The 22,475-nt window shown below is 40.1% G+C and overlaps 1 protein-coding gene and 1 long non-coding RNA gene across 2 annotated transcripts in view; one reads left to right on the top strand and one right to left on the bottom strand.

Moving 5' to 3' along the window:
• The window catches only part of LOC128618941 (uncharacterized), a 23,161-nt gene extending 14,408 nt beyond the window's left edge, over positions 1-8,753 (top strand). Inside the window, exon 2 of the long non-coding RNA XR_008387845.1 lies at positions 7,365-8,753. This is a non-coding gene — a long non-coding RNA (uncharacterized LOC128618941). The remainder of the gene's footprint in view (positions 1-7,364) is intronic.
• Positions 1,927-22,475, bottom strand: klhl17 (kelch-like family member 17). The gene is made up of 12 exons (XM_053642659.1): positions 21,834-22,475; positions 16,909-17,170; positions 16,014-16,135; positions 12,858-13,079; positions 8,312-8,428; positions 7,970-8,183; positions 7,735-7,879; positions 7,377-7,544; positions 6,661-6,749; positions 6,134-6,207; positions 5,489-5,670; positions 1,927-3,887 (listed from the first exon to the last, which is right to left on the bottom strand). Exons 2-12 carry the CDS (start codon positions 17,120-17,122, stop codon positions 3,659-3,661), a joined length of 1,776 nt encoding a protein of 591 aa, XP_053498634.1. The 5' UTR covers positions 17,123-17,170; positions 21,834-22,475; the 3' UTR covers positions 1,927-3,658.

Here is a 22,475-nt window from a genome sequence, read left to right as displayed (position 1 = left end):
ATTCAGAGGTAGAAAATTCCTACGTTGGTGTGAATTCACATTGTGTGTGAATTCTAGCTTTGACCATTCCTCAACCTCAGCTACATCACTCGAGTTCGTAATTCAGTCCCTCCAGGATTTTGCGATCGCAGAAGTTAATGCAAAATCAAGCAAACTCTGTGATATTCGGAAGAGCTTGCAGTTTCAAAAAATTACAGCAGATTTTCTGCAGATTTGTGCCAAGACGCATTGTGACATCATCACAATGCGCATTCAGCCAAAGCCCTCTTCAATTCACATGTGCTGAACATGAGTACGGCTAAAAGGTCTTATTAACCAACATACATCACTGCGAAAGAGCGTGCAAAACAATTTTATGCAACTGCAGTTTCGCCAATTCAAGTAGTTTCTCCCGCAAAAAAAGCACAAAAATCTCCGCAGCTGCATCGCAAATTTTGAAAAAAGCCGCAGCAAAATCGAGCATTTTTGGCCACAACAATCACAAAAACTGTGAAATCCTGTACGGACTGGTAATTGGTCTAAACTAGAGCCGTGTGTGAGACTGTTTGTTTTAATCCTGCTCACAAAGTTATTTTTGTTTATACCAAATGTAGTTGGTTGTATTTCCCACTATATATTTATACATGTACACATACATACACAACCCAAATTCCAAAAAAGTTGGGATGCTGTGTAAAACGTAAATAAAAACAGAATACAATGATTTGCAAATCTCATAAACCCATATGTTATTCATAATAGAACACAAAACATATGAAATATTTAAACTGAGTAAATGTACCATTTTAAGAAAATAATAAGGTAATTTTGAATTTATGGCCGCAACACGTCTCAGAAAAGTTGGGATGGAGGCAACAAAAGGCTGGAAAAGTAACTGTTACTAAAAAGGAAATCACTGCATGGGCTGAGAAACACCCCCAGAACTCATTGTCTGTGGACACAGTTCACCGTGCCATCCACAAATACCGGTTAAAGCTCTATCATGCTTTATATGTATTGGATCTGGTCAGATGTTTGGGAATAAGCACAGGCTTGAGTTGGAAAAACTGTGGTAACTTGGACTGTGCTGCATATCTAAGCCTCTGGTCTCCTGTCCAGGCTGTAAAGTCATCAGAGTCCCTCAGATCAGTGCAGGATGAGGGATTGCTAGCTATTAGACGTGCTCAGAGGCATGCGTCTAGACCCAGCACTCTCCTCCCCACTCTATACACATACATCCAGCCCTAAATTCGACACCCACAAATAAGGGCTAGTCCAACAGGACTACCCCCTACTTTCCACACGTGAGCAATTTCTGCAGAGTGAATGTCCCATGTTATTCATATTAGACACACTTTCTAATAGTCCAAGAGTGTAAGAGTTCACAGGTGTGCATGCCGTGTAACTGAAGTCATGGAGGGTAAAGTGAGAATGCTCAGCTGTCTGCGTGGATCAGTCAGAGAGCAAGAGGACAAATTGATACTGTAGAGTACTAAACCATTCTTGCAGATGGCCATGCAGCCTTGGCCACCACAATACAGCTAATTAAATCAAATGTTCCTTTAAACTAACACACATCTCAAACTTACAGCCATTTAGCCTGTAACTATTCCTATATCATCTGATTAAAGAATGAATATGTAAATTCAATTAGCTTTTTCAGGTATACATCAGTTGTGGGTCTGTTGACGGGGTTTCAAAACAGAAATGGTTTTTCTAACAAATACGCCTATAAATATAATAATAATAAACAAACAAAAACATTGAATAATATATGGTTTATAATCTAAAATAGTAATTGTTTAATAATAATATAATTCACTAATAAAATACAAAAATAAATTGTCACATTTTTATTTATAATATGTAATTAGACTAAAAAAAGATGACCCAATTTTTGACCCCAAAAACACTTTAGCACCAAATTAAAATGAATTCACATTACTTTTGAAAACAGCTTTATTTTTTTGTGTACAGTAGTATATTGCTCCATCTGACAATAGTGCAAAAAATAATTAAGTAATAATTAAATTTCCTTCATAAATATAACAAAATATTATAAATAAACGACCACAACACACATTAAAACAAAATGAACTGGAAAAAAAATCCATGTTTACATACACATTGCACATTTGAATATGGATATCTGTTTATGTACATAGGCTTTTTTTCTGGGTTGGTTATCCTGGGAAAAATTCTGGTTTGACCAGGACACAGTCCCTGCCACAGAAAGAGACAAGAGAGCCTCTGTAGACTGACTTAACACTCATAGTCCCTGCATATAAGCTTCTTCTGACCTAGCATGGGTTTGTTCAAGAGCAAAAATCCTTCCAAAAAGGAAAAAACAAAGGTTGTAACTTCTTAGAAGTTAAGCTACATTTTTTTTTTTTAAATCAAAGTGTATACGACAATGAGTAAGGGTTTCGTAATCCTGCGTCCTCACTGTCTGATTCCTATATCTAAATCCTCCAAGTCAGTGTTCTCCACTAAAATAGGATGCATTGGTAGTTGCTAATACCCATGACATCTCAGCAGCACATACACACACTCTAACGAGATCTAACCCTATGGTGCAAAAGCAGTGAATGTTCTGAAATGCAATATATACACATGAGCGAATCCTACACAAGTGAAGGAAACAGGATAAAGTATCTATAATTGTCACTCTAATACAGGAGTCACATTTGTGCTGAGAGACTAGAAGTAATCGCCGAGCACTGGGTTTGGCTTTCTCAAAGACAAACCTGTGAACGCTGCGTGAAAAGTAATTTGAGGTAACGTGAGGTTGCATGTAGGTCACATCCACTTTCAGTATGGCTATACTCTTTAATAGAGAGGCCTTTGACTACAACGTCCCCGTTTTTTATGGTATGATTGTGGAGTCATACAATAATTTCTCTGGCTTCGGATACATGGCTACATGGCTATGAACTCGATATTTTTACTACACTGAAAGAAAAAAAAAACCTCAGACGTTCTCAACTAATCACATCTTCTACCATCTCTGATATGTAAATATCAGACATCCAGTGGTCCTTCTGCATAAAACATCTCTGAATTAGTGTCATATGTTTATATATTACATTTAGTAAAATAAATAAGAAAATATATTCAACATGTACTTGAATTCTCTGGTCAATATTTCGAGTAGGCTTAGCTCATCGTTAAATATCCAGCACTGTATGAAGTCTCTCTGCTTCTGTGCGTCCATGCACAATGGTGAAATGTGGCAGCGTTGCACATCACTGCCACCTAGTGTGGCACAGCAGCACTAAAATGTTTTATTCTGCCAAGACAAAATTTCGGTAAACATGCATGGCAGAATCGAAGAACTACATTCCTAAGTGAAATCGTTCATTATTATATATTATTGCAATATCATGACTCCCCCCCCCAAAAAAAAGAAATAGATACATTACAGTATACATCATATACATGTGACTTCAAAATGGCAGAGGGACTCTGCACTTTCAAGCATTGGGGTGGAAGGTGCAGGGTGAGGAAGGCAGAAATGTGTGGGCTTCACTTTTCATATTTCATATAACCTGTTTTACCTCTCTTCATCTGTGCTATGGTCCATGGGCTTCTTCCCTCCCACCAGAGCTCATACTGAGCAGTTGCGCCTCTTGGCCACGCAGGGCAAGCCGCTGGAGCTCAGTCGGGTCTTCACCCTTTGTCAAAGGCTGGTGGAGGATACTGAGAGCGTTGGTGAGGAGGGTGGTGGGAAGTTGAGCAGCTCCAGAACGGCCACTCCAACGCTGCTACGGCGTGTGAACATGCACGACGCCGCCACCCACTTGTTGCTGCGTGGATTGTACTTCTCAATGGAGTTCAGGCTGGAGCTACCATCGTTTCCACCAACAGCATAGAGCCAGCCGTCCATGGCCACCAGGTCATGAGTACTCCTGAAGAGGATGAGAATATTTATATATATATTTATATATAATGAATTCAACTAGGCATTTTGAATGGGTGTACAAATGCATGTGCATGGTGCTCTGTGATAGACAGGCATCCCATCTGGATGCACCATAACCCTGAGCAGGATTAAAGTCGCTGCTATAGATGAATGCATCTTTTTGTGACTGTATAGGAATAGTCTAAAATAATTGGGATGGCAGTGAGATTGAGACAGAACCTCAGGGCTTACATGTGCGAAGATATTCAGAAACATTAATTCTGTTTCCACAGCAGGAACCAGTGCCAATTTTATTACCTGGGCTACACTTCTAGGAACCTTTTTAGTTCCTGCTTGGGAGTACCCTAGAATTTCTATTGATTGGGAAATTCTGAGGTTAAGATTGCTAATTGATCAAACGCAATTTTCAGAGAATGACCGACCTTCACACTAGAGGTCGAGTGATTGATCGGCACCGATAATCGATTGCTGGACCTATCGGTTATCGGCAAAAAACCCACACAAATAGTTATTAACGAGTTGCGGCAATTACAGGAGCGGTTGAGAAGGGTCCGCTGTCATTATACAGTACGAGAGCGGCCTCTAGAGGCGAAATAAAAACCATCACTGACAAATTTTGTGTTATTTGAAGTGTTTTTGATCCATTTTGGATGAATTCATTATTTGGAGTGTTACTTTTTGGTTCAATTTCGATGTACATATTTTGGTTACTTTAATATTCGTTAATAGTTAATATATATTAACGAATATATTTTTCATTTAAAAAATTACAGTACATTTTCATGGTACAGTCAGTACTTTTTATTTTTGTAAAAAGTTCAGCAATAGTTTACTTTGAGTGTTGTGTTCATTCAGCATCAGTTTGAAAACTATCGGTTGATTAATCGGTTATCGACAGGTATTGCCCAACGTAGTTAAAAGTATCGGTAAAATCCACTATTGGTCGACCTCTACCTCACACCCAGCATTTTAATAACCTGTGTTTAACTAACAAGTGGCATGACCAGCAAATATTTGCTTTTCACACAAGTGATAAGTCAAAAACATTAGAAGCGTGTTCTATGAAAGACTTTATTTGCTGTAGAAGCAACTAGCAGCAAGAACAAGAAGCCAGAAAATCTGAAATTGTGTTTGTGCAGCTCATTTTAAAAGCTGCATTAATCTTAGCGATACAATAAAGAACACAACGTCAGCCTTTCTCCGTATTTGCTTTGTTAGCTACATTAACGCTGGACACATTGCAGAGTTTGAGACAGCGGTAATGCAAATAAGGAACTTGTTCAAGAAGTGTGTAGTTCTCATTCAGGAGAGTTCTGCAACCCACGAAGTTTCAGAAGTTTGGTGAAAACAAACCTCTTGCTGCTTGGCCAATTTGAACTGCAATCAGAACCCCTTCATGATTAAATTAGCCACTGATTAAATTGGCTGTTGTGCCAATAGCTACTACAATTCAGTCTGAACTCTCTGATCTTACAGTGTTACCCAATTCTTAAGTTCAAGTGATTTTTGAAGGAGCACTACACCCAGTTCACACAATACACCAAGCACTCACACTTGCAGTTGTTTGTCTGCAGATTACCTGCTTACCTGCGAATGTTCATTGGGGCCACTCCTTCCCATGTGTTGGTTTTGGGGTTGTACCGCTCCACTGAGTTCAGGCAGCTGGTTCCATCATTGCCTCCAGCAACATAGAGCATTCCCTCCAGTACTGCAACGCCAGCACTGCTCCTCCGGCTTAACATGTTGGCTATGGCAGTCCATGCATTACTCTTAAGGTCAGAAAAATTATGAGTGGCTTTGGGGATAAAACCTAAAAAGTCTATTAAAAGAAGTAGTCTGCAACATTTAGCACTGTCTTCTGCCTGTGAGGTGAACTACAATTGCGACAAAATCACTGAAAGTTCTTTCCCAAACCCCTTGGTGAAACTACTTATGAAATTGACCAGGACAGAAGAGCTCTGACTTGGGGGTGGAGCTTACTTCTGGGCCAGAAAAATATAAATAAAAGTCAAAGCAGCTAGCTAGATCCATTGCATGGAAGATATGTATAAAATGGCATGATTATGGTCTAGAAACACTTGGAAAAATAAAAACATATTGCCTTAGAAATCTTAAAACTGAAACCTGATATCATACTAAATTTTCAAATAAGTCTTACATTTTTATGATAGCAGAATAGCTTTTATAACTTTATACCAAGTTTTACAGTAAATGAAATGAAATTAAAAGTACCTGTGGATCATATTTCTCTACTGTGGCTAGGTGTGAGGAGCTATCATATCCACCAACTGCATACAGACTGCCATCTGAAAACAGAGCCAGTTATACTTTTGTTAATGGGAGTTAAAAAGGTAACATTGCTTTATGCACTAGCAGCCACTTCAGGGAAAAAAAGTCAAACTTGAGAAACTTATTACACAGTTCCCTCCAAAACTATTGGAACAGCAAGACCAATTAATTTGTCATTTGTGCTATACACCAAAGACATTCAGGTTTGAGATCAAAAGATGGAGACGAGAGATTAGGATTTCAGCTTTTATTTCCTGGTACCTACATCTAGATGTGTTAAACAACATAAAACATAGAACCTTTTGTATCAGTTTCAGAGAGGACTGTAAATTACAGGTCTTGTCTTGCCAAGTGAATCAGTCCTATTTTGCAGGAACATTGATGATTGTGAATGTTGTCATTCACAACCATAGGCATTAAACATTTTTTGGTAGGTTACGCAGAGAGACTACTTCCAAAGATAAGCTCACCCAGTGTGGCAACTCTCACATATCTTCTCCTGGTACTCATGGCAGCAATGGAGGTCCAGGTGCCAGTTAGTGGGTCATACCTCTCTGCACTAGAGAATAAAAGAAGAAAAGCATACAAGTGTTTATGATGCCAATAAAATATTATTGGATACAGCAACGGCAAAATAATCCATTCCTTTAAAGCGCTGATATATGGGCAAAGGGTTGCACTCATCACAACCATATGTGCTTTTTGAACATCCCATTCCTCATTTAGTTCCTATTCATCCCAAAGGTGTTCAGTGGGGTTGAGGTCAGGGCTCTGTGCAGGCCACCCGAGTTCTTCCACTCCAGCCTTGGCAAACCATGTCTTCATTTATCTTGCACTGTGCACACGTGCATTGTCATGCTGGAACAGGTCTGGGCCCTTAGTTCCATTGAAGGGAAATTGTAATGCTACAGCATACAAAGACATCCAGTGCAATTGTGTGCTTCCAACTTTGTGGCAACAGTTTAGGGAAGGCCCACATACGGGTGTGATGGTCAGGTATCCACAAACGTTTAGCTATATAGTGTACATTAAGGGTAAAATTGGAAGTCTGGGGTGGTAGTTATCTTTTAGGGAATCTATATCTCTTATTGATTATCAATACAGTATTGACATTCCTGGAAGAAGAGTTATATTTATGTGATTTATTACCTACTGTCTTTCTTTCCAACCCTAGAGGATACCTTACCTGTTGAGACAGGAAGCACCGTCATAGCCTCCAGCTGCATATAACAGGCCATGAAGCACTGCCACACCCAGACAGCTCCTCCTGGTTCCCATAGATACTTCTGGTTGCCAGCCGTTGGTCACAGGATCATATGACTCAACAGTGGCCAAATCAGACGTGCCGTCATATCTGACGTCAAGAAATCAAAGGTTAAAGTCAACAGAATTTATAATCAGAAGGAGGGAGCCAGATAAGGGATGAGCAACGTTTACCTTTTAACCGCTTAGAAAGTCACTGATGTGCTAGCACAAGTTCAGGTAGATGTACTCCAAGAATAACAGAGAAAGCATACCAGAGACAAGGATAAGAGGCTCCGTACCCGCCTACAGCATACAGCTTATTCCCGATAGCAGCGACTCCGACTCGGGCCCGTCGTGTAGACATAGACGCCACCATGTGCCAGCGGTCTGTCCTGGTGTCATAGGCCTCACAGTCTCCATGAATAGCAAAGAGACTGCCGCCACCTGAGAGAGATCACAATGGATCGCTTAATTGACATCAACTAGAAACCGGCCTCTCGTTAAAATACTGAAAATGTATCTTGATGTACTGACCCACAGCAAACAGCACAGGGCTGGCACCCTCACAGCGACGGGGCCGAGTGCGACAGTTACTCAGCACGCCCCTCTGCTCGGGCATCAGGTGATACTTCAGCGCCTCTATCAACAGATCTTTACACTCAGAGTGGTGGCGCACCAGAAGCTCTGTGTCCACGTTACCCATCAGGAAGTCCCGCGTCAGCAATGGCAGACGCACACACTTCATCAGCTGGAGGAGAACGTTGCCCAGTGTGTGAGATTGAAGCAGACAGGGAGCCAGAGAAGGGATGACTGAGTAATAGGTTATATATGTGCATTGGTATAGACAGTATACTTGACAGGCAGGGATAGACTCACCCTGGGTACATGCTGCCTCCGCCCATCAATATCGTGTTTGACCCAGCTCAATACAGCCCTGTACACTTCCTCCTCTGATGGAACATTCAAATTGTCACTAGAGATAAGGTCCAGCACCTGTAGCACACACACAATACAGCAACATACACTTTCAATTTATCCCATTTGACACATGTATATGCACATAAGTAATCTGATAATGGGAAATCTCTGGATCTACATAAATCAGTTAATCTCTTTCAAAATGCATGGCATACACATCTCTACAATTGCTGAATTTCAGTTTACAAATGATTTTATCCCATAAACATTTATTTGGTAATTATTTTTGAAAGCAAATTCCACACAATGTACACTAAGCTATTAAGTCTATAGAGTTTTCTCCATCTTGTTTGATGTAGAAAAACCAAAAGATACCAATAAACAGTATACGTGTGCTGAATATCCTAATTATATGGCTGAAACTGACAGATTTGAGCCAGAATTAAATGCAATCATGTACTCAGTATTGCTTTTCAATAGGGACTTGGAGAAAATGATCCACACTGAAAAAACTAAACCTTCATTGCTTTTCTGGCATGTTGCATGATCAGCAGAGGATTGCTTTTTAAGAAGGGAATGTGATCCACCTTTAAAAGCAATCACATATTATATTTCAAGCTTTTTTCCCCCACAGATGTGATTATATTACACTCTGGGACAGAATTTTCTCCATACTGGCAAGAACAGGGGTCAAAGACAGTGGACACACCTGTGCCCAGTACAGTCCTGGTCATAAGTGCATACAGGTATTTTTGTGCATGTCTGCAAGGATATATACACTCACTGAGCACTTTATTAGGAACACCTGTACATCTACTCATTCATGCAATTCTCTAATCAGCCAAACATGTGGCAGCAGTGCAATGCATCAAATCATGCAGATACGGGCCTGCAGCTTCGGGTAATGTTCACATGAACCATCAGAATGGGGGCAAAAATGTGATCTTAGTGATTTTGACCGTGGCATGATTGTTGGTGCCAGACGGGTTAGTTTGAGTATTTCTACTGAACTGCTGATCTCTAAGGGAAACAATCATGAGTTTCCCTGGTCTTAAGCCTTAAATCTTGGCACATGTCACAGCTGAGTGGGCAGAGGGATAAATTGCATACTGCTGCAGTGACACAAGCCACCAACACTTGCTGTGAAAAACACAGAGAACACAGACAGCAAGACAGAGACAGCAAGACAGAGACAGCAAAAGAAACCAAGCGGTGCCGCCCTTTCATCAACTACTGTCAGTCATGGAACACCACCAATGCCTGAAAAGAGATTTTTTTTTTAAAAGACTTAAGGAAAAAAGCCTTTCAGCGTGAGAGTGACAGACCTCAACTAAGCAAAAGAAGCACTAGTCAATTTACTCAAATAAGAGCTTTTATTTTAAAGAGAGAGGATTAAGAACAGACAAACACTGCATATAAGAGATCGTTGACGCAGATAATTTTAGATAATGCAGAAAAAAAAAACCCATTCATGACCCCTGAAAGAATCAGGATGCTGACCTAGCATAGGATTTGTGTCTAGGCTCAAAAATGTTGCCTGGCTGAGATCTGAGCTTCTCATTTGTATAATTGCATGTCACTGCCCGCTTCCTTTCCCTCCATTTGGGGACAAGAGGAAAGGAAGCAGTACAGCAAATATATCTGTCAACAGATACTTCCTTGCTTACTGACGCTTCACTTAACTATGCATTACTTATTACTGATTTGTTGCCCAACTTAATAACCTGTCACTGGTCATAACAGATCTGAATACACGTTTGCCTCGCAATTCTGGCGGTTGGGGGTTCTTTTACCGCCTCCGCCCTGTGTGCGCATGCTATCCTCTAGCTATTTGCATGCTAGTTTGCATGCTATTCCCATGCTTTGGGGATTTCCTTCGGGTACTCTGGTTACCTCCCCCAGTCCAAAGACATGTGCTGTAGGCTGAGTGGTATCTCTGAATTGCCCGTAGTGTGTGAGTGATTGTGCCCTGCGATAGTGTGTTCCCCACCTTGTGCTGAGCTCCCTGGGATAGGCTCCAGGCTCCCCGCAACCCTGTGTAGGATAAGCGGTACAGAAAATGGATGGATGGATATTCTTTACTATATTGTCATTTTGTATTTAGACATTCTTGTCAGGTTGGAGAATTTAACCCACATACTTGCATCACATCCTACAATAACAAGGAAGCTTGTGCATCCTCTCAGGGAGAGCCTCCTCTCTCCTCAATTCCTCCCGGTCTATTTAAAGAACTGACGCATTCTTAATGACGGCACACTTCAATCGATTTCAGGATCATGGGCTACAAAGATGTAGGAATGAGTCATCGATTAGAGCAGGGGCTCTCAAACCTTTTGTAGCCAGGGACCTCTTTAACTGTAAAATGAATTTCATGGACCTTCAGTACAGATTTATTGTATTTAATTGTATATAGTAATATTTTGTCGATCTATGATGACTTTAGAGATTTCTGCTGCTGAACTTCCATTGAGAAAACACATTAGTTACCTGGGGACATTATTTATAGGCCTTAAACCCATTCAGATCAAGGGATTAATGAAACAGGCTAAAACAATAAGAATTCATTTTTTAAAAGGACCCCCTGGCTATGTTTCACGGACCCCTGGCTACTTTTGCTGCGGTCTCAAAAGTCTCTCTAATCCTTGGAGTTCTAATCCAATCTAGACTTTGGGCCATCATTAAGGTGTAGAGTAATGATGGAGCTCTCAAGTGAGATTGGGTTAAAAGGAAGCATTTAGGACATGGCATTCTTGACACAAAGAGGACAGCCACTGAATAGACCTTTACATAAAAATGTCTTCAGACAGTAACTTTAAATTACAACCCCAATTCTGAAAAAATTGGGACAATATGGAAAATGCTAATAAAAACAAAGAGGAGCGATTTGTAAATGTACTTTGACTTGTATTTAAACAAAAAACGTATAAAGACAAGGTATTTGATGTTTTACCTAATCAACTGCATAGTTTTGTTACGGTAAACATTTATTTTCAAAATGATGCATGCAAGACGTTCCAAAAAAGTTGGGACGGGGCAATTTAGGACTAATAGCGATGTGACAAGTTGAAATAAGAAGGTGATGTGAAACAGGTGAGGCAATCGTCTAATCTTAGTATATAAGTAGCATCCAAAAAGGCCTAGTCCTTCAAGAGCAAGGCTGGGTCGAGGCTCGCCAATCTGCCAACAGTATGTCAGCGAATAATCCAACACTTTGAGAATAACGTTCCCCAAAGACAAATCGGTAGGATTTTGGGCATTTCACCTTCTACAATGCACAATATAATTAAAAGATTCAAGGAATCCAGTCAAATCTCAGTGTATAAAGGGCAAGGCCAAAAACCACTACTGAATACGCATGATCTCCGATCCCTCAGACATCACTGTCTTAAAAACCGTCTTGAGTCTCGGGAATACTTTGGTAAACCTTTGTTAGTCAACACCATTCGCCGCTGCATCCACAGATGCAAGTTAAGGCTTTATAATGCAAAGCAGAAGCCATACATCAACACTGTCCAGAAGCGCCGTCAACTTCTCTGGGCTCGGTCTCATCTGAGATGGACAGTAGCACAGTGGAATCGTGTTTTGTGGTTTGATGAGTCAACATTTGAAATAGTTTTTGGACAAAACAGCCGTCGTGTTCTCCGGGCCAAAGAGGAAAAGGACCATCCAAGCTGTTATCAGCGTCAGGTCCAAAGCCAGCGTCTGTCATGGTATGGGGGTGTGTCAGTGTCCATGGCATGGGTAATTTGCACATCTGTGAAGGCATCATTAATGCAGAAAGATATGTACACATTTTGGAGCAACATATGCTGCCATCCAGAGCAAGACAACATCAAACCACATTCTGCCCGGATTACAGGCGCATGCTTGCATAAGCAGAGAGTGCGGGTGCTAGCATGACCTGCCTGCAGTCCTGACCTGTCTCCGATTGAGAATGTGTGGCGCTTTATGAAGCACAAAATAAGGCAACGAAGGCCCTGTACAGTCGCACAGCTGACGAAATGCATAATGGACGAAAGGGGAAATTCCACTTGCTAAACTTAACCAACTGGTGTCTTCACTCAGTGTCCAAACACTTAATAAGTGTTATTAAAAGAAAAGGTGATGTTACACAGTGGTAAACAGTCGACTGTCCCAATTCTTTGAGCGTCATCAGATTTGAAATGAGTGTATATCTTCAAAAAAGAAATTAAATTCACAAAGTAAAACATCAAATAATGTGTTAATAATGTGTTTTCAATATAGTACAGGGTGAATTGAATTTTCAAATGACTCTTTTTGGTTTTTTTGCATTTTCCATACTGTCTCAACTTTTTTGGGATTGTAGGTAAATTATATAAATATGTTGATAATCATGTTTTTGTTCATTCGGGAACAATTTGGTGACCAAAAGTTAAATACTAAAAGGAAGCTGCTGCTACAGGTTAACTGTAGAATTGGGTTGCCGGTGCTGAACTCCTGAATAACACATTTTGAAAATCTCAGCCTAACATTCCGTCCTCACCTGTTTGAGCGGCAGCAGCATGAACTCCTCGGTTTTGGACACCTCCACAAAGTGCTGCAGGACATATTTGTGGGCAGACTTGAGCAGGTCGCTGCAGGAGTGTGTATCAGCGAAGCCACGGATGCCCAGGCAGTTAGAGGGGTCCAGCTGACTGAGCAGGAACTTGCAGCAAGCGTCTCTCACTCCGTTCAGCTGCAGGAGGCTGGCCGCCGGGAGCAGCGTCTTCACACATCACACACACAACCAAAAGCCATGAAGCTTAACCATAGCAAAGATATACTGTACATAACAATCTTTTTCCTATATCATCATAGGGCTTGATTAAGTAAAGCTCTGCCCAGACTTGGTATCAATATTTCTGGTGATCCAATCACCAGTGAATAGCAGAGAAGGATAGCCACTCACATCTGGCATTTTCATGTGTCTTGAAAGCATTTTCAATGACTGCTTGTGATCGCATTTCATGACTAGAAAGGTTGCCATATCTGCCAAAAGCAACCAAATTTCACCTTAAAATCATTCCCCAAAAAGGTGTTTATATTTAGCCATGGTTCAGGATGTCCTATCAGGTGCTTAAGTTGCTCACACTGTCCCCAATAACAGACTGTGAAGGTTTTCATTAAATAATGAAACATGATTTCAACAACCAGAAGAAAGGGAAGTAACCAAAGCAAACTGTGAGTTGTAGACTCAAATTTAGTCGGTGCCTTGCAGGACAGCATGGGCACATACTGTCAGTGTTTGTGGATTTAAAAAAAAAAAAAAAAAATCATTCTCACACACACAAACACATTCAAATGTTACCATCGCATAGACTTTCTGAACATCTTCGAAATATGAAAACACATTTATGCTCTATTGTATTTGTTGTTGTTGTTTTAACACCAATTTGATCATTTGTCAATTCCCAGCTAGCTACTGGTTGGGAATTGACACATGTGACACCATTCACACCTTTACTTAATGCATGTAATCAAATCACCCAAGTTGGATATTAATACCAAAACTGAATCAGTGTACACGCTGAATTCAATGCTGATTTTGTGAGCAGAAGCCTGGAATGTTAGTCTAAATTGGGATTATTCCTCTAGACGCTTTGATGTGATTATTTGGGAAATGTCTAGGAGTCTATGTCTGTACCTTTACAGAAGATAACGATGCACTTTATGTGAAATAAAAGAAATAAGACACATTAGGTCTGGGCAATATGATACAATATTAATGCAATAAACATCACCTCACAATAAACATTTCTAGAAGTATCACAGGTATCATAGATAGTTATAACTTCTTTGTTCTCATAGCAACAAGCTGCTGATTGGATATTAATATATGTATCGGATGTTTCATTCTAACTCTTTAGCCTTGGTAATCAAGTTCTTTTTTTGTTGATGTTGAATAAAAATAAATTTTTTTTTAAGGTTTTTGAAGGTCACTACTACAGGGTCTCACTAAAGTCTCCATACAGTACAACTTTTTCATACTTAATTTATACTTTATATATATTTTTTCAGATAGCCTTTAAGAATGTCTTTGACAAAAGAAGAACATATAAAAATCATGCTCGTGGCTGGATCGGGAAGCTGCTGCAAGGTGGCATTTGACTTTGGCAGGAAGCATGGCGAGCATATCACACACGCCACTGTTGCCAAACTTATTAACAAAAAGACTGGAAGTGTTGAGGACCAACCGAGAAGTGGATGTCCACCAACCTCCACTGACGAAGGCACAACCGACATGGTGCTAGCAAACATAGTCCCCTGTGTATGGAGACTTTTGGGACACCCTGTATATTGCTCGCAGTTTGTTAGCAGATACACAGTTGAGTCCAAAGTTTTACATACTTTGGCATTCAAAGTCAACTTTTCAGAACGGCACACATTTCATGGCACTTTACATTTCCTGAGTTAAGTCAATTAAGGTATCTACTTTATTTCAACAAGAATCTACTTTATTTCAACAACATTAATTTAATAATAATTTCCTAAAGACAGATTCATTAGTTTAGCTTTTATTTACTATATATACTTTTCAGTGGGTGAAAATTTTACAAAATTTGTTAGTATTTGGTGGCATTGCCTTTTTAATTGCGTAACTTGACTCAAAGGCTTGCCGTAGCCTTCCACAAGCTTCTCACGTTACAGAATTGTTCCTTTTTCCTCCTGTTAGAACTGCTGTAACTCAGACAGGATTGTGAGCCTATTTAGTCAGATGTGTTTTTTTCAGTTCAGACCAAAAATTTTCTATGAGATTCAGGTCAGGGCTTTGTCTTCACCTTTGGAAATATGATTAGGATAATTGTCCTGTTGCGACCAAATTATAACTTTGTTGTTTTCTTGGGGTTCAGTTGAACCTTTCATCCCTTGGAGTTAATTTGTGCCACTTTCCTGAACAATGCAGAGGCTGTGTGGTCCCAAGATTTTTGTATTTGCATACAACGGTTTGTACGGATGCTCACGGTACCTTACATTGTTTGGAAATTGCTCCTAAGGAACAACCAGACTTGTGGAGGTCTGCAATTTGTTTATGAGGTCTGAATTTGTTCCGCATTGTTCTTGAACCCCACTGACACCTGACAATCACAATACTCTCAGAGGAGCCTAGCCTTACGTTTTATAGAGTGGGGTCCAAAAGTCTGAGAGCACTAGTGAAAATGCTTCTATGTTACATTCTTTTCTAAATTTAAAAAACAATTTTCATTACAAATTACTCCACAAGTTTGTACAAAACCTGATGATCCATTTTGATCAAATCCATCGGAGTGTGCTTGCTTCAATAGAAGACATTAGGCTTGAGGAAAATCTGACCTTTTATACAAAGCAGTTAACATGGTCAATATCATAAATGTGCTTCTATATAAATAGGGACCTGATGCAGAATTATGCATATTAAATATCCAAGATATTGAACATTACTTTGTTTTAAATATTTAACATTTCTAAAAAAAAAAACCTTCTGTTTATTTCCAATTTGAAATAAAAATAAATCCCAGATTTCCAGCATGGTCTCAGACTTTTTGAACCCCACTGTATATCACAATATTGATATCATATCATATTGCCCAGATTTACATGATGCATACTTCTTGTTGTGAAAGTGTTTTCAAGTATATCATGCTATGATATTTCTGTCATATCAGACACCCTTAAGTTGTACCTGCACATTGCCTTCCCCCACTACTATCTCAGCGGTGTAGGCATACTGCACCAACTGCTCCAGTGCCTGTGGATCAATGTCATGCAGCGTCACGTGGGTTTGCCGGCTCTCTGACATCTCATCTGCGCAGCACACGCACGCACACACGTACACACACACACACAATTTCAAGTAGCAGATTTGACATAAAAGAAAGGTCATGTTGACAGGGGGTTAGAAAGCATGCTGATAATAAAGCCTGACATTTAAGTTAAATTAAGTAACTTGAGAAAAACAGGGTGTGTTTATCAAATCAGGCTGCAGAGTCAAAGAGGCGTTTCATTCACATTTACATGTTCTAGTGTTTTCTCCTCTAAGCTCCTCGTCACAGTGAGAGGTACTAGTCCACTTTGGTTTAAATGAACGGCTCAGAGGTCAGAGATGAGGTCAGAGGTCTGCTGGTGTATGGTAAGCTCAGAACAGTAATGGCACACTACTGTCCACTCTGTCCTGAGACATATCAACACACTCTAGCCTGAGGGGCAGTGGTGATGAGGACAAATAGGAAAAACAGGGCACCTGCTGACCTAAGACCGGAAAGGGAAAAGAATACACATGGAAAACACAGGCCAGTGGGAAAGGAGGTGAAACAGGAAGCGATTCAATAGGATGCTGAACAAATTTAGCTCCGAGACAAACACAAACAGTATTAGCTTTAACTATAATGATGAATTGTTTCAAATATTTATAATAACAAATTTCGTTTTCTGATGGGCACATTCACACAGATGGGACAAAATAAAACACACAGCCTGAATAATATTTAGCTAACATGTTGAGATGGTCCAAGTTATTTTAAATAATTCTCACATTTTTCTGAATTTGATGAGGTAGTATACACTGTAAGATCACCTACTAGTAAACATGGCGTGGAAGTAGGGGCTGCAGGACGCAAGCACCACTTTGTGAGCCTTGATCTCCTTGTTGGCCACGTGCAGCACGATGTCGCAGAGCAGGCCGCGTTGCCGCATCCTGTTCATCGACACGAAGGAGTCGTGGTAGTGGCGTTTGGAGTTGTGCGAGATGCTGTGGCCATCACGATTCAGCAGTTGCATGCCTCCCTCCATCATGGCGCTGCGCTCCGAGGCCTGCCGCTGCCCGAGTCTCAGTCTCAGCAACTGAACACAAAAACATGGCTCCTGCTTAATCAATGATCGCTCCATTGCTCACTCTCAAAATGTATGCAGAAAAATACTCTTTTGCTTATAAAAAGAATGGCAGCAAATGTTAACATCTCACAAACAACTACTGTATCATCATTTTTGTTAATCAAATTATAACGCAAGAAGACCATTAGAGAAGTGCGGGAAGAAGGACAACTGCAAGATCAAGTTCTAGTTTTTATGGCCATATGGACGAGTGTAGTGCACTTGCAGAATGTAGACATACTGAAAAAGTATTTTGTGGTTTGGCGTATTTTCCAATGCGACACATTCCATTTCCTCAGTATCACATGGATGTGAACGTTACATTAAAGGATCACCAAAGGGCCAAAGTGAGCCTTTGGGCCACTGCCTAAATATCAAAAATTCATAGGTCTGCTTCAGAATGAGGGTTTGAAAAAAACCGAAACTCAATCTTTAATTCAAAATTAAGTTAGCCAAATTTCAGACCTGAGGGGAATTTTTTTTTTACAATTAGCTAACCTCTGATAGGCTGAATCAGAATTACGGGCATGAATTTTTATAGCCATGGCCTGATTTATGAAGGTCAACATTTTTCTCATTTTATCTTCTTAAGAAGGTTAAACAATACTTCCTAAGAATTCTACGAATAACCCTGGTGGCATAAAACACACTAGGGGTCACAAAACCGTAACCCAACCAGGTAGGCTAACCTGATCCATTTATTTCTTAATTAAGGATCCTTTTATTCTAGTACAAACTGGAGGTGGAGAATATATTGAAAGGGCAGCTAACGATAATGCTAACACCAGTGCTTAAAAGCTCATGTGAGCTCATTACAAAGAAAAACAGGACAGCAAATACACTCTTGACCACTCTCATACATCAGTATGAGCTGAATTTCATGTGTGTATTTAAAATGGTTTTCACGTAGGGGAATGGCATGCTTGAAAGTGATATCATGACAGTCCTTGCTAATGCTAACTCTAGCACCTTTTTGGGCCTCACATTATAGGTTACACTTTCATTCTCTAACCAACAGGAAGTGGTTCTCTACTGCCACCTGTCACTCCCCGAAGAGCAGATTTGGCATCATTTATGTGACAAAGTGGGCTCATCAGAGCTGCTGCAGTACCCAAGTGCCTTACTAATATGAGTATGTTGGCTAAATATGAATGAGTATGTAACAAAAATGTGCATTAAAAGTTTCTTATCAGAAACTGATGGCTCGACATGCACTGTGGACTAAGGACTGGTGATAGAAAGGGCATTTTAAAAAAGCAGCGATTGCCTGTGGAAAACTAATGAAATTTGAAAATGAAATTTGCCATTTTATACACATTTAATAACGCTCAACCAGATTGAGTTGGAGTAATATCTCCTCACAAGAATAATACACTAAACACAACATATTCCCAAAATGTTCACTATCTATAGAAGATACAATGTTGGAGGTAAAAAAAAAAAAAAAAAAAAAAAAGAGTAGGCTGCCCCGTGACCCTGTGTAGGATAAGCAGTACGGAAAATCTATGGATTCGCTCTTTAAATAGCTAGGTCAGTTTGGCACCTGCCATTTTGCAGGTTAAAGTTGTTGCAGATAAAAATCACAAATCGTGGGGGGAAAAAAGTCATTTGTTGTGAGTTAAAACTGGTGGCCTCATTCTGCTGAACATGATGCTCACCACCAAGTGATTTAGAACTGTTGCAAACGATAAGCTCTGGAAGTGTCAGAAATGTTTAACCAAACTTCCTGCTATGATGCGTGTTGTGACAGAATCTACTGTATAATCTGACGTGCAGCACATGTAAACCTAACTGATCTCATGAAAAGATTTTATTGGCATCACCTCGTACAGTGTGACACAATATATTTATACTGCGCAGTAGAAGTTGCCCAGGTATATGCTCTTGATTTGGTGCAATTCTTCTATCTGGAACAGAAGAAACCACATGTTCGCAAATCCTGACTTATGTTATCAGGCTAGCTTGCCAGCAGAGGGATCCAAAAATAAGGCTGAACATGACAACCCTGTAAGCATGATTTTCATTTACAAGTGAAGTTTGTAACGTTTAAATATAACCATAATTTCAAATATACACTAAAACAACTTATTCTCAGTATTACAATGCAATAGCTCTTAATAGTTTCTTCATTTTAAGCTTCTGTTTGCAATTCTTCCATCATTATCATTAGCCCCACCCCCTAGCTGAAACAGCCCCGCCCCTTTCCCCAAGGTAATCCATGAGGTATTCACACCCTGTGTTCCAATCGGCCTACTTATACTATTTACTCTTTTTGTGAAGAAAAAGAGTACATACTTTTAAATGTGTAATAAAAGAGTATGCAAGTATGAGGACATACCAACACGTCGTGTAAGGGAAGAGAACGTTGTTGCCTAGTTACGCACACTGTCACCGTAAATGAACTCCACGATGCATTTCAGCATTTCTTCATTTATTATTCCTTACGTAACTTATACTATATAGTATAATTTATCATGCCCTTGATGTATTTTTAAAATTTCATTTACACCTCTCTAAAATGCATTCGGTCACAAAGCTCCTCATGCCTCACAAAAGGAGGTGTGGGTAATGGTAGCTGAAAAAGTGTCCACGAAAATCTACCGGAAATAGTAGACTATCCGGGTACCTTTGGGATGCTCATTATAACATACTATGATTTGGGACATACTAATTCTCATCTCGTATACTATTTAGTACAGATAGTGTGCTAGTTGGGATGCAGGGCGGGTTTTAATGGAGGGAGCAGAATGTCTTTTTCAGTGAAATGATTTTCACTGAAATTGCACTTCACATTACAATCGCAGAAGGCACTAAAATAATAAACAGCTCCTTTAACATGCTTTCACGAAGAATATAATGCGCCAGCTGCGGATTACTGTAGGAAAGAGCAAACAGGAGTATTAAAGGCAGCTGCACAAAAAAAAGGAGATCATGAATTTTCAAAATGCCACATAGTTTAATCAGTCGTGTATTCTTTCAAGATGTCATTGAAGTCCACGGATTGCAAGTAGGCTGTGTATACTAGGACATCAGCGTCATCACCTGTGAACAGCAAGACTCCATGGGTTAGACAGAGGTGAGCATACCAGTGTTAATGATGATGCTCTCATTCGTCCCTTAACTAAGAGCATCGCTGGGACTGAGTAAAGAAAAGAAAACAAAAGAAAAGAACATGGTGCAAGAATGGCGTGTACAGTTGCTGAGTGACCTCTGTACTTTATTCTGTCCTCCCTAACGCACCCTTTAGTCCAACAAACCAACCTTTTACGGTTATACTTGTTAAAGCCGCCAAAGAAAAATCTGCTCATGTAAGTGTTGTTTCCACACATGCCCTTACCAAGACAACCTAATGAAATGCTTTAGTCTAAAAGACCACCATCACCCCCAGTTTAAGTACACTGTGCATAGACACATTGGTTACCATGCCAATACCCCACCACCAGTGTGTAGACACCACCACTAGTCTGTCTGACTCAGCATACTGAGTCACATCACAACAAAACAACAGATGCAATGACTAAATGCAGCTTTGAATCTTCTCCAGGCCTGATAATAACAGCTGTGTCTTTAGTTTATAGCCTATAGCGCATATAGTGCATACGGCTCAGCAATGCAGACTCCCAGCACTGCTCTGTAAAATGACTGAGCATCATCTCCTCACCTCATGCACCCCCCCCCAACCCCCCGCTGATTTACACACAGGATCCCCACGGGAAACACAGCCTTCTTACCTGGAACGACAGGCGCCCGCTTCCTCGATCTGCTTCTCTGGTGAGGAATGAAATCAAGCAGACTCGAACCGCCAACTGAGCCTTGCAGTCCGCGTGAAATGTGCATACAGACCTAGTTTGCGCTTTGTATGTTCTTGACGTAAATGCAGCCGCACGAGTGCTGCGCGCTGACATCATAATTTAAAGGAGCGCGCCTGAAACCTTTGTGTGTGCCTGTGTATGTGTAAATATATATATCAATATATCATTTAGAACCATACTAACGCCGTCGATTAACAATTACGCACTGATATAATTACTCCAGCACAAAATATTTTAAAATACCTCACAACATATTAGTGAGGAAATAAATGTCATATCAGCTTGGCTTGGTGTCCCTTACGTTAGAAAATCAGTCCACCTTAAAACATTATTGCGATTGGAAATCCGTCTTGGGTCTTTAAATCCAAACTGGATGTTTGTTTAAATCTTTCAGTGTGCACATTTAAAGCTTACTGTTATTCGTTTGGACGTTTAGATATGGTGTTTCATGATATTTATTTATTTTATTTTCAGGAAATGCCCTCAATAAGCTAGCACCTAACCATAATATTGACCCAAGCGGCAGTTTACCGGTAGCAGCTTTTCTTTTCTTTCTTTTTTTTTTTTTTTTAAATGCAGTTAGTTAGCTTCCCGGCTAGCTGTGACTTCTGTTCCCAGCAGAGCTCCAGTGTCAAAGCTTGAACAAAGGCGCTAAGAGAAAAGAAGCTGCGACTCATTAGATTAGATTTCAGACAGTCATGTTTACTTCAGCTCACTATCTTACAGTCCTCCATTAAACAAAAATAAAAACTTTACTAGTGAGCTTAGCTAATGGGTCAGGTTATAATAAAGCTAATTAAACACCCCAGAGCAGGACTCACCTGACGACGTCGCCTGTGTCTGAATGACAGCGCCTGCTTCTTTCTATGTACAGCTCTCTCCAGTTTTACCAGCAGCCGCAATGTTACTGGGTTGTAGCAATGTGTTCCCCCACTCTCAGCTAAAACTACACGAAACTAGAAAATAAATAAACGGACATGTGGTAATTACACGTAGCATCCAAACACAGAGCTCACTCCCAGGGTTGCCAGATCAGCGCAAGCAAAAAAGTAAAAATAAATAAAGCCAATCCATCATGGATAACGTTATTACATTGTATTACGTATTGTACTAGGATTTAAATATAGATATCGTGTATTTTAAACGAAGTTCTCATTAAAAACAAAATGTAATGAATTCCCCATTGAATAAAAATCTCTTGTTATAACATACATGCCATATATAAAGTATACCTATGATTAAGGTAAGTGATAACAGGGACTAACTTGTTTTATGGACATCCAACAACATCAAATGCAACATCCATCCATTTTCCATACCACTTATCCTACACAGGGTTACAGGGGAGTCTGGAGTCCACCCCAGGTAGGGGACAGCCTGGACACGCGCACACACACATTTGGACACTACGGATAATTTGGAAATGCTGATCAGCCTACAACGCATGTCTTTGGACTAGGGGA

Source organism: Ictalurus furcatus, chromosome 15, assembly GCF_023375685.1.
Source record: "Ictalurus furcatus strain D&B chromosome 15, Billie_1.0, whole genome shotgun sequence".
Lineage (NCBI taxonomy): Eukaryota > Metazoa > Chordata > Actinopteri > Siluriformes > Ictaluridae > Ictalurus > Ictalurus furcatus.
This window is presented reverse-complemented; position numbering and strand designations above follow the sequence as displayed.

What these genes read in the sequence shown, in the direction of transcription:
- klhl17 (XM_053642659.1), bottom strand. Translation starts at nt 17,122, where the DNA reads ATGATGGAGGGAGGCATGCAACTGCTGAATCGTGATGGCCACAGCATC. An exon ending in CTTCCACGCCATGTTTACTA is followed by an intron (nt 16,136 to 16,908) that starts GTAGGTGATCTT and finishes TGTGCTGCGCAG; the next exon opens with ATGAGATGTCAGAGAGCCGG. An exon ending in TGGGGGAAGGCAATGTGCAG is followed by an intron (nt 13,080 to 16,013) that starts GTACAACTTAAG and finishes TGATGTGTGAAG; the next exon opens with ACGCTGCTCCCGGCGGCCAG.